Here is a 16,687-nt window from a genome sequence, read left to right as displayed (position 1 = left end):
GGGAGCTTCCAAATTACTGAGACTACAAATTGAACTTTACGTGAAATTGCAGATTTCAGACCTCAAATGGGCCTATCGTTGTAGACAGGTCCTGAAGGTTTAAAGCCATTTTCAAAATCTGCTTATAAATATGCATGTCTATTTAGTGCCACAGTGTTCAGAAGAATCGCTAAGGGTTGCTTTCATCTATATTTTTAGCTTAGTTTCTGAATACTGACATTCAGCGTGGAGTGTAAAAGGGATGCTTTCACAGCGGCTGGCAGAATTTATTTAATCATCGCTGATCATCACTGATCTTTCCAGCAACGTGTTACTACACTGCTCTTTCTTCAATTACCTCTTGGTTCTGGGTAGAGCTTCTCCAGTCCCTCCACAGGCTGCTCTGCTAAGAAGATTCGCACGGTCTCAAGTGCACTCCTGATAACAGGTTCTTTTGTTTTCAGCTCCCTCTTGAAAGTCTGAGAGATGAAACAACATTATTGTAAGTGGATATATAATGAAATACTGAGTGCTAGCTCCTGTTTTTGTCAATTTAAGAACAAAATTTCCAACAACAGCTTCCATGTGTGTATTACAAGTAGCTACAAAAAAAATGTAAAAGAGAGAATCAGCTTTTGCTTAACCTGAAATCAGATTGTATTCAAAGGAGCAAATGTACTGCCAGCATGCGGCAAAGTACCCAAGGTTGCTGATCAAATTTTCACTGAGAGAGGGATCCCTTTTGTTGATTAACATCAGGGTCAACTCCAAAACTGAGCTGTAAGGGGCAAGGCTTCAGGTGGCTCTGTATTGGACCATACCAGCATAGCTAATGGTTCTTGAAAGCAAGATTTACCAGAATACGAAGGAAAATCCAATATGTCTCACAGCTACCACTTTGCTACTGCTGCTGGCAACTGTTATATCATGAAAAAAAACCCATAAGGACCTATGGATATTGACATGTTAACCCCTAACAATTAGTAACAAAAAAAAAATCCAATATACTAAATTGTAACACTCTCTTCTAGTAGTGGTGTAGATGCATCTCTCCCAAAATTACATGAACTGAGATTTCTGAAATGTAGAATCAAGGCCAAGGTGAAAATTCAAAAATACAGTCTAGCCTAGATGTAGGCATGTATGAGTAAAAATTAAAGGGCAGAAAGTAGTCCTTATGAAATAGTTAATTCCTAGTTGCTTTAATCAGTATTTATTATCAGTTTCCATATCTTTACATTTAACATTGCTCGATGGTACGTTCTGCTCCTTTTCAGATCAGCTGTATTTCTCCCTTTCATCTCTTCCTTTCCTGTTATGCTTTTTGCACCTGTCTCCTTTCTTACCTTTCCTCTTCCTCTTTCCTATTTCCATATTTCTTCCTCCAGCAACAGCTCCTTTTACTATCTCTCTTCTATTCCCTGCTTTTAAAATGACCATGCAGAAGATTCTCAAGGTTGGTATTTGAAGTTTTGGTAGGCTACTGAAAGTATACATATCTCAGGTTTTTTGTTTGTTTTGTTGGGGGATTTTTTGTTGTTGTTAAAGAGAATTTAAGATTCCATTAATCTGAATCCAAATGTTCACCACACAAAAATGCAGATGAAACCTGGCCTGCGGGTTGCACATTGCATTGCGTCTTTTGCATGTTGTATTGAATTTATCTAAATGGTCATTACAACTGTTTTATTTCAACATTTTCTTCTCTATTTATGAAATAATATTGAACGCATACTGTTTTCAAGTAGCATAGAGGTAAAATATGCAGATAATTATAGTGCAGTGTAACACAAAACACAATACTGCAAAAAGGAGAGCCATATGCCGTGAGTGGAAAACAGATATTTTACTCCAGGGATTAGAAAATTCTTTTTGCAACACAGGCATTAGATAGGCTTCTAACATAATAAATTCACCAATTCAGTTAAATTAATTATTAAACAAAATTTGGGTTTCTATGCAAACTAATGAAAGATTATAAATTCAGTATTAAAAAGTTCATTATACCTTGAATTATATTTGATATGAAATGCTCTGTACAGGAAATACCTAACAGAACTAATAATGAGAATCACACCTGCATTTTACAATACCAGCACTCACAGGTAAAAAATTCTTAATACATTTCAGGAAAGTAAACTTAAGGAAATGGCTACATTATTCTACTAAAAATATTTAAATAAACTTTTTATTAAGTGGTCAAGAACTGACCATAAGGTTTGTAATTGTGAATTAGGAAAACCCTTTAGCAAAGTGTGCTTTCTTGAAGGAAACAACAAAGTAAAAAATTTTAATTTTATGTCACGGACATCAACGGGACTAGGATCCTTTCACAGAGTGTATCTGCTATCATAAGGGAATCTATTGTTTGATTAATATCTGTGATAAATGTTTTAAATAAACATGTTGACCCTTAAGAACCAATGTGGATTTTCATAAATAGAGTACTGTATATTAACAAGTAAACTACCATTGAACATTGGTCTGCATAAAAAGTGAGTGGGGTTACTCCAGGGTTAACACTCTTTACCTTAGACATTTTTAGGTAGCAATTTTTATAATTCATACTTGACTCTTGCATGAAGTGCAACGGAAAGAGGAAATATAATAAGCCTTTTTCATGCCTCCAAATGAGGAAAATCTATTCCTTTAATTAGCCTTTGTGCTCACCTCACATGACACCATTCTGTCCCACCAGACAGTGGCAGGTCTGCAGCTCAAGTAAGCCAGCAAGTAACATAACGTAAAATGTTCCCCCATGGACTGTGTGCTTTGCTCTCATCTGATATGTTAAAAAGTAACATCAACAGTCACATTGGTTTTTAAACATTACAGCTGTATAACAGCTTAAAGATAAAATATGCTGTATAAACGTCTCCGAAGACAAATGATTTCTCAGAAATATCTATGCCCAAAACCAACCAAACAGAGGCACATGCACAAAGGTCTGCTCTTTGCAGGAAGCAGTCACAGATATTGCAGGGGAACACGGAACTACACCCACTTACAGGATATTTAAAAGCCAGAAATGCCTTTGAGCTATGTATTTGGGAATGAGCAGTACTGCTGTATGGAGCGCTGCTGCTGTAGTCAGGTCAACCCTAGCTAGGTACATGTAAAACAATGAGAAGGACACAGAATACCTTCTTTCAGCTTGTGCTGCTTTTGCATAAAACCATACCAACCAAATACACCTAGTGGCATTATATTTCCAAAAGAGGGTTAAAGCCACATTCCTCCACTATCTCTTGTGCAACAGAACAAAGATAACATAATCAGATACGCATACTGCATCCCATAAAGTGTGTGAGCAGGAATCATTGTATCTATCTTCTCAAAACAATAGAGAAATGCTAATGGGAACTTTCTGACGTTGTACATTTTGTATTTAGTCACAAACAGAAAAAGTCTCTTTCTCTTTTATTAAAGGAAAACAGTGAGCCAATGTGTTAAATGTTTTCTTTTTCAACTTTTCCATTCTGGATGTTGGAGTTGGTGGATGTGATTATAGTCTGTAAATCCTGAGTTTTAGAATAGTACACAATATGGTGTTAAGATCTATTTACAATTCTCATTGCTTTCCCTAGTTTTGATCTGCAGACTTCTACCGAGTGAGTTAAAATATGCTTCAGTATAAGAAATTTAAAAAGGAGAGAATGAAAAAAACATGAGACTGAAGCAGTAGCACAGAACAGCATTAAAAATAATGAATGCTCATTTCATACTAGCCCATTCCAAAAAATGTTCTTATTGTATGAAGATAATGCCAGCTTTTCCGATTAAAGTTTTGTTGTGAAATATGTACACACTACCAATAAAAATAAGTCGCAATAAATGACATTTTCTCTTCTTTTTGGGGAAAAAAAAAAAAAGAATTTATATATCTAGAGCCCTGACAAATACATCTTTATAATAAGCAGACCATCATTGAAAGCAGAATTAGCCTAAATGAATGTCTAATTTACAGCTAATGATTTCAGGCTAATTTCATTGAATTCCTTAACTTCTTCCACACTTTGTGGTGACTATAGAGGAAATCGAACATGCATAATGTATGACCTGACAAAAAACCAAGTAAACTACTTTATTTAAGCATCTCTATTTGTCATCGACACTACAGCAGTAATGGCATTCTGTCCACCATTTTAATAATGCACGTATTGATCAGCTTATCTCAGACCTCCACTACCTCCTCATGGGTGTCCTTAAATCTCTTTAGATGGAGAAACACAGATTATTTAAACTGAAAGATGAAAATATAATGAGAGCTGCATTAGTAAAACTAACATTAATCTCTTATTAGAAAAGCAGATATTTTTGCTTTTAAGGAATTTTAAAGAGAAAGAGTACAATTAAATTAATTCAAGATGTTTCCCAACCAGAATACTTTTTAAAAATGGGTTTTGACCTCAATTTTAAAAAGTAGATATCAATTGTGCCACCAGAAAAGGTTAGTGTGTTGAAGCAGGAATTGTACTGCTTCTTGGGCACTGTTGCTATAGATTTCATGTGAAAGAATTTCCAGGGAATTGTTAATAATTAACTTCTGTATTCATAAATGCTGTTATGGTATATTCATTTATGCTGTTAAAACAATCACTACACAGAAGATGTGGCAGGTCTTAAAAGAATGAATGAAAAGATCAAGGGCAAGGAATTGTTCTCTGTAAAAAAAGACCCTGACACTGTATTCCCAACTTCCTACTGAATCAGGATCTGTCCTAGTGGGTTGAGGTCTGGTTTCTGTTATGGACATCTGTTATTAACTGGTGCTTCCCAGGTTAAAGTTTTCATCAGAAGCTAACACAAAAGAAACAGAAGTCTTATCATAAGGGCTAGACAGGATTTTATGGAGTTCCTAAGTGATAGAACAGGAGTTGCTGAATTTGGGTGTGCTCTCCCAGTTACCTTTCTCATGGTTTCCTACTCCTCAGAACAACGATTTCTCCCCATTTACTGCTTCATTCAGCAATTCTTCAGCTTTACTTTAGCAGGACACTAGTTTCCTAATGGGTTTCCTTATGACACCACTAAAAAAGCACCACTGAGGTACTAGAATTGTGATTTCACATTCAGACCTGAATAGACTGCAATGGCATAGCAAATTAAAAGCTGTTTACCTGAAAGCAGACATCAGGTTCGCATCAGACAGGCGTGAACTTGATTCAACACAGGAACCATACTTAAAGCACACCTTTGCCACAAAAAACGTGTGTGATTCTTTGTATGAAGAATTATTCAGCAGTACTGTGTTATTCTAGGGGTTGTTCATTTGGTGGGTTTTAAAAAAAAAAACAACTTCCCATACAAGTGTTGGATTTAGGTTCCTTTTTACCACAAAGCTGAGTCTAGAACATCCCCCATATGATTCCCTGCTATTGCCTTTCCCTAAGAATTCCCTGATGAAACTAGTATGAGCCATAGACAGTTACAGTCAGTTATGCAATAGTTGCATGATGCACACAGTTGTGCATTAGGGCTGATATCAGCTACTCTTTTCACAAACGCTCGCAAAAATCAATAGCAAAATAGGGTTTCAAAAAGTACACATGAAGTTTAAATGCCTAATCTAGAAAAATTTTCAGAACTACTTATTTAATCCTGAAACGATGTTAGGTTAGTATTTGTTCTGACCATGAAAACTACCTGTCTGTGATAGGTCTATGAAAATGTTGTGTTGCTTTTCAAAAAAGCCAAGCAGCTAGTAGTAAACACTCCTGTCTCTAAAAGGCTGATTTTCTAAGCTGTGTGTGAAAATCATAGCTAGTACTCTCATGCAGTTCAGTTTTCATTGTCGCTGAGATGTATTTTAAAGGGTATGTTACTTTTTCCAACAAGGACCGTTTCATGCAGCACTAACCTGCAAAACAAAAAGCATTGACCAAAAGATCATTTTAAAAACATCATACCCTATGAATATCATTCTGTTTCTGCACAGTGGGAAGATCTCCACCAATGGGTGCTTGCTGTTTTAATTCATCCTCCTTCAATTGCAGCCATGCCAAAAGTTCCTGAAGAGAGAGATGTAAACGCTTCCACTGGTCTGTACTGGCTTCCAAATGGGATCTGAAAGCATGTATTAAATATAAGATATATTCAGGCACAGTGCAAATAAAACCCAAATTGTACAAGCTTATTTACTGAGAAAGATCCTAGTGTTTCATTAACTTAATGATTTTTAAATAGCTTCGGTAGCTTTGAATTAGATTCTGGCAACACTGATTTAAATTTGGTTCCACAGTCGTGGCCTGATACATCAGATTTTTTCCCATCTCTTGTTTTTTTTTTAATTTTTTTTAGTTTTCCTCTTCAGCAGTGAGTAATAGCTGTGTTGAATTGTCAGTCTCACTAAATGTGCACAAATATTATGCAGGACTAGCATGAGAGTAACTTAGTCATCACTTACGATTACTAGGAGATTAATTAACTAAAATGTAGAGAGTAGTTTTCAACTCCACGAAGAGCAAGCATTTCTCTAAACCACTATACAAAGCATTCAAACTCACACAAGATTCATGTCATTGATCAGCTTTAAGATAAGAGAACCAATGCCATCCTTTCCCAAAAACCGTCATGAGGATATTGGTAAAGCCAATAGAATCCCCTTACACTACCCAAATGTCTGTGCCATTTGAACAGAGGTGTGAGTGAAAAAAATTGAATCACTGGAAAAATTAAAAGACAGTATACTACTTTGTGCAAACACGATCTCCACCATAAGGACATCTTCTAAATATTTCCTCTGTGTATGTGTAAATATGTTTTTTTAATACTGGCATCAAGTATTAAGCTATTAATTTTCAGCTTAATTTTCAGCTTAATATTTTCTGTGGAGAGAAAATATGTGACTGAAACATCACTGGACTGATCAAGTCTTCAGTTTTGTTTATACCATAGATAAAGCACACTAAAATTTTGTCTTTCTAGACTTACGAATATGCTATTTTTTAATTGCTGGTTGGGAAGAAATTCCTAATTCACTTCCAGGTAACATTAAGAATTCCTCTTAGTAATTCAAACCAGAAGCAGTATTACATAACAGTAAAGTGATAAAAGGTACTGGAAAATAAAGACAGATTTTCTTTTATTTCACCTATTTTCTGTTTAACTTCCAGCTTTGTTCGTAGAACATTTCTCTTCTTTTTCCGTGATTGCACATAATATCACCTATTTTCTGACAGCGAAAATTCTACTCCTACACCTCATAGAGAATGGTCTATAAAGGAATGTGGTAAATATGGACGCAGTGTTTTGCAGACCTTATTACTAAGTTTGGATATGGAAATGAGGAATTGCTGAAGGTAAGGACAGTTGTATTTCTTTGAACTGCTCTATGGATCCTGTCTTCTTTCCAGCCTCTTACACCAGGTAATTGGAGTGGCGAGGAAAGAGAAAGGAAAGGGACAGATTAGCCATAGGCTGACAGAAAGCTCGGCTGCTCTGGTATGTGAGCCGATGGAAAAAAAATCTCCTTTTTCAAACTTAAAAGGCTATGTGGGAGGGACACACATAGACCATGCTGCCTTTTGATCTCTGCTCTCACAGGGCAGCCGTGGGCTGGGGCAAAACTGCCTCACAGCAGGCGCTGCCGGGGGAGGCCAGCCCTGCAGGCACGGAGGGCTGGGGAAGCCTCCGCACGCCTTTGAAAGCGGGCAGCGGGGAGGGAAGTGGGGATGTTGTATGGGGAGTTGCGGGAGGCAACAGCCAGAGCGAGGGCCACTGGGCTTTTGGAGCGGACGCAAGTCAAGGAGCCGAGTTTCTGAGTCAGGTTAACTCCCGTCTCTCGTGTTTATCTCAGAAAATGCAAGCTTCCACCTCCTGCAGACAAGGCAGCAACTGGAGGCAAACGCTGGGGTCTTCACTTCTTCCCTGCTTCGCCAGGTCTGGCTTGACAGGGAAAACATGCAAAAAGAGTGACCCAAAGCAGTTTTGTTACTGCTGCTGTGCTCTGACCTTCCCCAGTTTGGTGAATGGTTTCCCTGACTCCATCTTGTTCTGCCCTCCTTTCAGCTTCGGGAATATATGTTTATGTATGTGCATGCTAGTGTACGTTATATGCACACACTCATATATTTCTAACTGTGTTCAAGCATGTGGAGACAAAACAGATAACAGGAAAAAAGTTTTTAAAAATGAGTTCTTTGTAAGAAAGCAAGCGTTTATTAGCATAACCTGTAATGACTTATCAGAATGAAAGAAAGGTAATAATGGAAATGAGCTTGGCTTCTCTTGATATCTACCATGTATTTTATCTAATGGATTTAGAAAAGAATGCTCACCTAAGCTGAGCGACAGCATGGGTCTTCTGTTTCAGCAGTCTAAAACTTACGCTAAATAAGGAGACTTGTGGGACTGCTGCCTGGGGAACATTTCATATTTCTGCTCTTATACCTCTTTTGTGTAAGCATTGCTAGTTATGATGAAATCCATTCCATGGTGTGTGATGGAAGGAAATAGCTCCAAGCAGACAGACTGAGAATAGCCTGTTCATTCAGTCTGGTGGCCAGCAACATTTAAATTTAATGTCTTAGAAGTTAAGAATTGTTTCTTATCCTAATCAATAAGTTGTTGAACACCTCGAGCCTTTTATTGAAAGCAAATATTTTAGAGAGGAGGTCTGTTGCTTTGAATGTTTAATGGAAGAAATCACTGTGATATAACCACAGCGTTACTATTTGTGACTCGATTAATGGCAGCAATACATTGAACTGCAAAAACGGAAAGACAGAAAGTTCCATATACTTAATTACCGATATCTGGCCAACTGACTTTCTTATCTCAAGCAGCGCTGCATTTGGGCAAGTTCATGGGTAAACGAAGAAAAAAATCTTAGCGACACCTTGAAGGGTTATGTCCCTCTTGCTTCTCAGAAAAGAAAAAAGGAGGAATTTGTCTCTCTTTTTCTTTAGCTGCTAATATCTTTTCAACCTCACATCCTTCATTTATTTTTAATGATTGATGTTATGAAGATGGCTTTTGCCATTACACAGACTGACCTCCCTCAGGGCCTGAGCTGAAAAAAAGCTAATATTTCATACATTACTTTGAAAAACGCTTCTGCCTTTTGCTGCCCTCTGAACTACCACCAACACACAGCAAGGAGGCAAATGAAAAAATGCCCAAGACTGAACGCAACAGAGCTGGGTTGCCTGTTGTAAAAGTCGTATTTCTGAAGAGAAGCTTCCTGGACAATTCCTTTTGAAAAGCAATCTTCAACCCATTGAAGCCTGTACCTCCACTTCATCCATTGTAACATTACCATTTATTACAGTTTTCTTTGCAAGAAGTTTTTCCTCTCGTGACACTACCTATGGATTTCCTCTTACCCCTGGATTTTATTTGGTAATTCTGTCCACTCTCCCGACAACAGCTAAAATCTTAAATAACGTGTCTTCTCATTTGCAAGGCTATTCTTAGTCGCACTGGAAATAGCAGCCTTAGAAATAAAGCTTATCATAAATATAGGTTGTTTAATAACTTTCTTTCATGACTCATTGATAAGTCATACCCAGCTCTAGAAAAAGCCTACATTCAGAGGGGGTACAGTTACTGTTTAAACATGCTAATCTCTCCTTCTGTAATTATAAAGCCTCATCGTATGCCTCAAATCCTAATCCCCTACTATCATTTGCACACCAAAAAACCTAATCATTCTTACAAAGTTAAGCCAACATTCAAAATAGCACACATTCTTTCAAAATGGACAGAAATAGTGCTATCAGAAACAAAATTAAACCCCTTTACTGGCAAAATGCAGCAGTCCACCTTACACACCAACTGTAGACTTTCGCTTACGTTCAGATCCTACCTAATGTTTAGAGATTTCTTCCTAAGCTCACTCCATCTGAGGTTCATGTTGTCCAGACGTCTCTGCAATAGGGCTGCATCCTCAGAGCCTTCCAGGGATCTCAGGATCTTCTGCCCGTTTTCATCCAGGTTGTGGAAGATGTCAGTATGAGCTTCGATTTCCGCCTGTAGTTCCTACGGAAGCAATAGAAAACAATACATGTGATTTCTTACAAAATCATAGAAAATATCACTTCTCAAAAGAGTAAAAAAATCCTCAGTGTAACACAGAGTTAGCACGGATTTTGATTACTTCTTTTATGGCAATATCATGTACTGTATACACAGCCATATTTCCCTTTCACGTGAAGACCGTTTGCATTGAATAACGACTGTTTTCCATACAGAGCATGCTGAACAAAATTGAGAAAGTTAGAAGTCTAGCCTTTGACAGGCAACGAAGCAAGGACAAGATATATTTACTATGCTGATGAGGAAAGAAAACCCCCGCAAAACCCGCAGGATCTCCGGTAAATCTGACCTTCACATGATACGTCTTCCTGTGCAACATTTTCAGTTTGAGCTGGGGACTGCAACACCGGTCCTGCTGCATGGCAATTCCAAGAAATCTACACGTCTGCAGCAGCCGAACTTTAAAATGCCAAGTTCACTTACATTCTGTTGACAGAACGCATTTCGGAGCACAGGCCTCAGCAGTCAATAGCAATAAACAGCCACTTTGTGCTATATCAAAACACTGGCCAGGGCCATGGCTGTAGGAGGGCCTGAGAATAGCAAGGACCTCGAATATGCAACTGGCAGCTCATGCTGAACAGCCAACTTTTCTTATCACTTCGTAACTGCAGGCCAGCTCTACATTTTGAATTCATTTTTCCCCCTCATTTTTAGCACGGCTCTTTCTGCCAAAAGAACATTCTTTAGAGAGCTGCCTGGTACCAGCATTCCTGCCTGCCCACACACTCAATGCAGCCTTTGTACGTTGGCTGCCCTTCTCCACAACGTTTGCATGCTGCAGCTCCACAAGGTCGCAGATTCATTCGCAGTGAGCAGTGGTTGAATCAAGCTCTTTAAACAGAATAAAAATAAAAATAATAATAATAATAATAATTTAAACACGTACATACATGAGCACACACGCACTCTATATAGCCACATACGCACAAAAGTACTTTTACTTTCAAACAAAGAAGCACACAAAGAAACAAAGAAAATGACCTAGTGAATAAAGCTCTGCATTTTCTCCTGGGATGCTTGGGCACTAAGATTTCTGGTGGTGGTTTCTTGCTGCCTGATATGGGAGTGCTGGGGATGAAGTGTGAAAGGGGAAATGATTTATGGCATTTGAAAGCAAGACCCAGTGCTAACTGAGCATCACAGATAGCCCCCAATGGAAATTTGTTGTAATTTTCTTCAGAAGAATGACTTTGAAGGAGGGGAGCACACAACTTGCCTACTTGGTGTGTTCCTAATTGAATTGGTTTTATTTGATATTTTAAGTGCAATGTTAGCTGCACTGAATCATGAGTAGATTGTCCTTGTTCACCTACTGCTGTTCCAAATGTCATTTGCCATCCTTTGCTGGATACCTATTTCTTGCACAGTAACGACTAGCACTGTATTTGGAGCCATTTCAAGGAGGGCTAGGAATGTCTTTGGTAAAGTATAGGAGTTCTTATCCGACTATTTTACTTTATGGTCATCCTAGCAGTAAAGTAGTTAGGAATGAGTTTGGAATACATCAGAGATAATTCTGCAGAATGCAACTGTATTATAAATATGGTATTTATTTATTGATGTTAAATAGACAATTTAGATTTTAAAAAAGCCATTATTAAGGTACATAACCATGCACAATACTCCAGCTATGAAAGCCCTTACTTGAAAACTTGTACTTTATTTCAAGTCTCAATGTTGCTAGCTTCAGCTTCCAGCTGCAATATTTTATTTTTATTTGCTTGTCTGAAGAATACTCTATTACCAAATTTCTTTCTTTTCATATATACAGCTGGAGGTTTTACTTAGGCTAGGTTAAGTATCACAAACCTGATGTAAACAGCCAAAACAGTATGTAAGAAAGGATGAAGTTCACAGTAAAAAAGTTCACTTCTGATGTCTGCATACTTCTAAGGTCCTTCCAGATTTAAAACCAGATAAATCTATTGCTGAATGAAAGAATTATCATGTGCACTACCTGTTGCACACAATGCTTAGTTTTTAGGGTGATGATGGAAACAGCTGCCTTTTCCTCAGCAAGAATATGTACCATGAAACATGTACATTGAATAACTATTCACAGTAGGAAGCTGTCAAATCTATGCTCCCTTGGTGTTTTACCACACATACACTCATAGCACTTTAGAACAAAAAATTTTAAAAAAATTGTACTTCCACATTTTTCTTGTTTATAGGGAAAGTGTCTCGTAGTCTACACATTCCATGCTTTTCTCCTGACACATACGTATTTCTGCAAATAAAATCAAGCCATATCCTTTTTATTTCAGAATACTACACAGTATCACAATACATCTGGACAGTTAGTTGAATGGGCAGCAAACATGAAAAGTGAAGCACTCTTATCAAAAGCTTAGTATTCAAGACGTGGTTTTCCTTATTCCAAATTACTCGTGTAAACTACACATCTTCTAACGCTCCTAAAAGTAGTTTATGCCAGCTATGCAGGAAGCCTACTCTGACAAAGAAACAAGACAACAACAAAGGTATTTACTCCATTTTGGTTGGTGCATTCCAGATCCTTTTTTTGTGACTCCTTCACATCCCAAGAGAAGCGGAGTACATATAAGAAAAAGATCTATACACCTTTTATTTGTTTTCTGAAATAAGTAATTTCCATGTTTCGAAAATACAAGTGCAAGATCAATATGAACGAGATCTTTTTTCTTGACAAGAATAAAGCAGGAAGATCTATTTCACCTCATAAACAGCTAAGATATTTGCAAAAGTATGCTATGATTACACATCCTACCAAGAAGCATAGAATGTAGACTAAATATAGACTATTTACTGCATTTTCATCTTTTCCAGTGTGTTCAAACACATGGAGGAACTGCAGAGGACGAAAAATCAATCTTTGTATACTTCTGGTGAGTTACAGTTGGACTTAGGCTGACTCTGTATGCTGCATTTTTGCTGTAGTGGTTGTTACTGAGACTGTGTGGAAATAGATTCCCTTAAAAAGAGCAGGTAGCAAAATGAAAAACAAATAACGAAAGACTACATCGGCTACAGTAACCCATTAATGAGGATTGGTTATTAGCCCGAATTAATTTTCAAATCCACATCTTCTTGATCACAAGTTACTGCTTAGAGTGAGCTGAACTGCTTGGAAAGAACCACAACCCCATCAAGGGCAGATTTGTCAAAGAGTTTCAGAGTGAAATCCTCCTTTATTAATATGAACTATAGAGTTAGATGCTAAAAGGTACCATAATATTTGTTTGTAGAAACCTTGCTGAATAGCTATTATAGGCTTCTACACATTTAAAAATATGTATTTACATTATTATACTATATAGAATAAGTCTAGAACTAAGTCACAGAACTAAGAATGATAAAGAGATGAAATAAACTTGTTTTGAGGGGAACAAGCTTCTTGGGCAAAACAGGGTGAGGAAATTTGCTCTGGCTGTTTCGCTTTTGTCCTGAGCCCCTGAAACCTCTATGCGTGATTTCAGGGGAGAAGTACACGAAGGCTGTTAAGACAGCACACCCAACACTGCCATAAAGCTAGAGGACGGATATATTTCTCACTTGCCCAACTCAGTTCTCCCCCTTGGAACTACTGCTAGCATTCTCCATAGGAGCACACACCCTCACCGCCCTAATCCTCTTGGTAGGAAAAGACATTCACCTGTGGCTCCACGTTTTATTTTACACAAAGCCCTGTAAAACACAGCAGAGCCATTGCTGTGAAACCTAGTGTATTGAAAGTCCTGTCAGCCTCCACATAGCAGAGATAGTCCTATAAGAATTCAACATATCCAACATATCCCACATGCAATATATAGGCATGACGTATAAAGGACATGACACATGGCAAAATCTGCCATTATTTTGCAATACATCAGAGAGAGTTTGATAGGCTGGAAGTAAAATGAAGTCCTAGAAAGAAGGAATTAGTTACACTAGTTGAACTCTACATGAGTCAGACTAAGACATGGAGATTAATGCAGCACAGCTGACAAAACATTTATCTTTTGTGCAAGGTAGAAACAAAATTAATTATGAAATAATTTAAAGAAATTAAAGCACTTATATCCTCCTCTACAAACTCAGTTTTGTCCCTGGAATTGTGCTTTTCATTTCCAATGAAGCATTTTACATTTTCTAGGTACTGCACAAAGTTACTAATGAAATAAATGGCATTAATTGAGGTATGAGGGCTCACAAAATTAAAGACAGCACCATCTGATTAAAGGAAATCAACACAGAGGAAAAAATGATCTTTACTGACAGTAATTAAAAAATAAAGTCAGTCTGCATAACTACATACATGCACTCAAAGCATCAGCAAGTAATACCTGTGTGGCTATACCTATCTCAGAAGTACTTACAGTACTTCTTACCTTGCAGTACTATTTCTTTAATACTAATACTGAAATAGCTAGAAAAGCTATCATAAAATTACTGAAAACAAAACAAAGATCCTACACCTCTATAATCCCTCTTCATCTGTGTAGTTAGCTGAACTAATCGTCCTCTTCATATTTATATTAACAGAGCATATTATATTTCCTCTAAATAATTTCTGGGAAAAAGCAGTTAAACGTTTTAAATAGCTTAAATTAGTAGCATATTTACTTAAACCTCTTATACTGTATAGACAGTATGACTAATGCAGTCCTCCTTTTTTCCATTTTCCTTTTTCTTCTCTTTTCCTACCTTTCTTTTTTCTTCCTTCCCCTTTAGCTTTTCTCTTCCTTTCTTCCTTTCTTTCCTTCCTCCCTTCCTTTCTTTTTCTCCTCTCTTTTCCTTCCCTTCCCTCTTTTCCTTTCTTTCATTATTTTTTCCCTTCCTCTTTCTTTCTTTTTTGATTCTTCTTTCCTCCCTTTCTTTCCCTTCCTGTCTTTTCCTCTTTTTTCCTTTCTCTATTTTTCTTTTTTCCTCTTTTTCTTTCTTTTTCTTTTCCTTCTCCTCCCTCTTTTTTCTTTTTCTTCTTCTTTCTTCCTTTTCCTTTCCTGCCTCTGTCTTCTCCTTTTCTCCCTTCCTTTCCCCTCTTTTCCCTCCCCTCCCCTTCCTATCCTTCCATCCTCTCTTTAAAATACAACCTTCTTATTTTTATGTTCTGTTGTGGTGATCTCAAAACTCCTCAATGTGGGTTTCTTTCTGCTTTTATTTTGCATTCTCATTGGTTAAACATCATTTCAGGTGCCTGGAGAAGGCAGAACTTGCAAACGTGTTTCAAACCAGTATATTTTTTGTTCTAAAAGTACTATTGAGCAAAGCACATCTATAAAGAATAGGTCTCTGCTCTATGGACTTGAAGGGGGATAGAGTAGCTCTTAGGGCTTGGTATAGTCTGTGAATTTTTACCAACAGGGGAGTTCAGCTGGCATAACAAAAAAGCTTCCCCTTTCAAAGTTTTTTTTGTAACCTCCTTATGGCTTCTACAGATATAGCAACTGGAGTCACCGTCTGTATTTTGCAATTCTGTCCAGCACAGCTTAGGGACTGGATTTCAAATTAAGCATCCTACTTGCTTTTATTTAATTACATCTAAACTGCAAATCTCTGATTCTGCCTAAAGCATTAAACTCTGTGTGAGGGTTCAGAGAGTTTGAGACTTTTTTTTTTTTATGCCCCTGCAGACTCCAGCAGCCTTTGGAGGCACAGAGACTCATGCACATGGCACCTCTTTCAGGATCACGGCTTATTCTTCTGTCTGCTAGATAGAGGAATGGTTTTGTGGGTGATATAGTTCTGGAGATGTTGAATTAATGGCTACAGCACAGCAAGTCCAATGCATTTTAAGCACATGAGTGGTAGACTCAATGCAAGATGCTCTTGATCTATTTCTTTTGTTTCTGGCAATAGAAGGCCAGTTTGCACTACTCTTTATGACAGTCTGTCCTTGTGAGCTAGTCATTATCTTCAAAATATTTGAACATAAAAGAAATATATTAAAAAAAACCCCAAACCAAAAACCACTTGTTCTAGATTGAAAATACCGTGATTTAGATTAACGATGGAACAAAACACTGAAGTATTTTTTTTTGCTTTGCAAGACACTACTGGTCCAACCGGAGTTCCCTCTTTTAAATGTCATAGTTCTTCTAAGAACTGAGTGTTGGGTTTTGCGTTTGGTTTTATTTATCCTTTTTTTTTTTTTTTTCCCAGATCAAAATACAACTAACTGAGATAAGATTTTGGACTTATTTTGTTTCCAAACAATCTAACAGTGAGAATCTAACAGTGATGAGTATAAAGTTTTGTTATCACATAGATCACCTTAGCTACACAGCTAAGCTCTGTTGCAGTGAACGAAGTGGGAAAGAAGCTCTTGGTCCCTCCATCAAGCTTTTAAATAATTTCTCCCAGTCCATAAGCAGAACTTCCATTGAGTCTTAGAATGAGAGCATTTACTGAGCAATTTATATAATGATAAAAACTTCTCAAATGCGATTTCAAATGCAATTAAAGTGCAGACTTATTGAGTTAAAAGCATTGTTGTGAAATGGCTATACATCATCACGCCATGAAGCCTCCTATTCAGCTAGCTTATGGCATGACCCCAATTCCAGTCTGGTATGATTACATCTCTGAGTTTCATGCTAATTACTTGATTAAAAAGAAAGATAAAAAGGTCTTTTCTATTGGGAAGATAAGCTTATGAATATCATTAAGGCATTTCTGGGTTCCCAACACATTTTTCAAGATAACAAAG

General features: G+C 37.3%; 1 protein-coding gene across 8 annotated transcripts in view; it reads right to left on the bottom strand.

Moving 5' to 3' along the window:
• Positions 1-16,687, bottom strand: part of DMD (dystrophin) — a 1,157,417-nt gene that overhangs the window by 193,580 nt on the left and 947,150 nt on the right. For all 8 annotated transcript variants that reach the window (XM_075520648.1, XM_075520634.1, XM_075520658.1 and 5 more), the window contains 3 exons: positions 9,788-9,960; positions 5,889-6,045; positions 338-458 (listed from right to left, as the gene is read on the bottom strand). In XM_075520648.1, the coding sequence (XP_075376763.1) occupies positions 338-458; positions 5,889-6,045; positions 9,788-9,960 (451 nt within the window). The remainder of the gene's footprint in view (positions 1-337; positions 459-5,888; positions 6,046-9,787; positions 9,961-16,687) is intronic.

This window comes from Mycteria americana, chromosome 1 (assembly GCF_035582795.1).
Source record: "Mycteria americana isolate JAX WOST 10 ecotype Jacksonville Zoo and Gardens chromosome 1, USCA_MyAme_1.0, whole genome shotgun sequence".
Lineage (NCBI taxonomy): Eukaryota > Metazoa > Chordata > Aves > Ciconiiformes > Ciconiidae > Mycteria > Mycteria americana.
The sequence above is the reverse complement of the archived record's forward strand: the minus strand, read 5'-3'. Positions and strand labels throughout refer to the sequence as shown.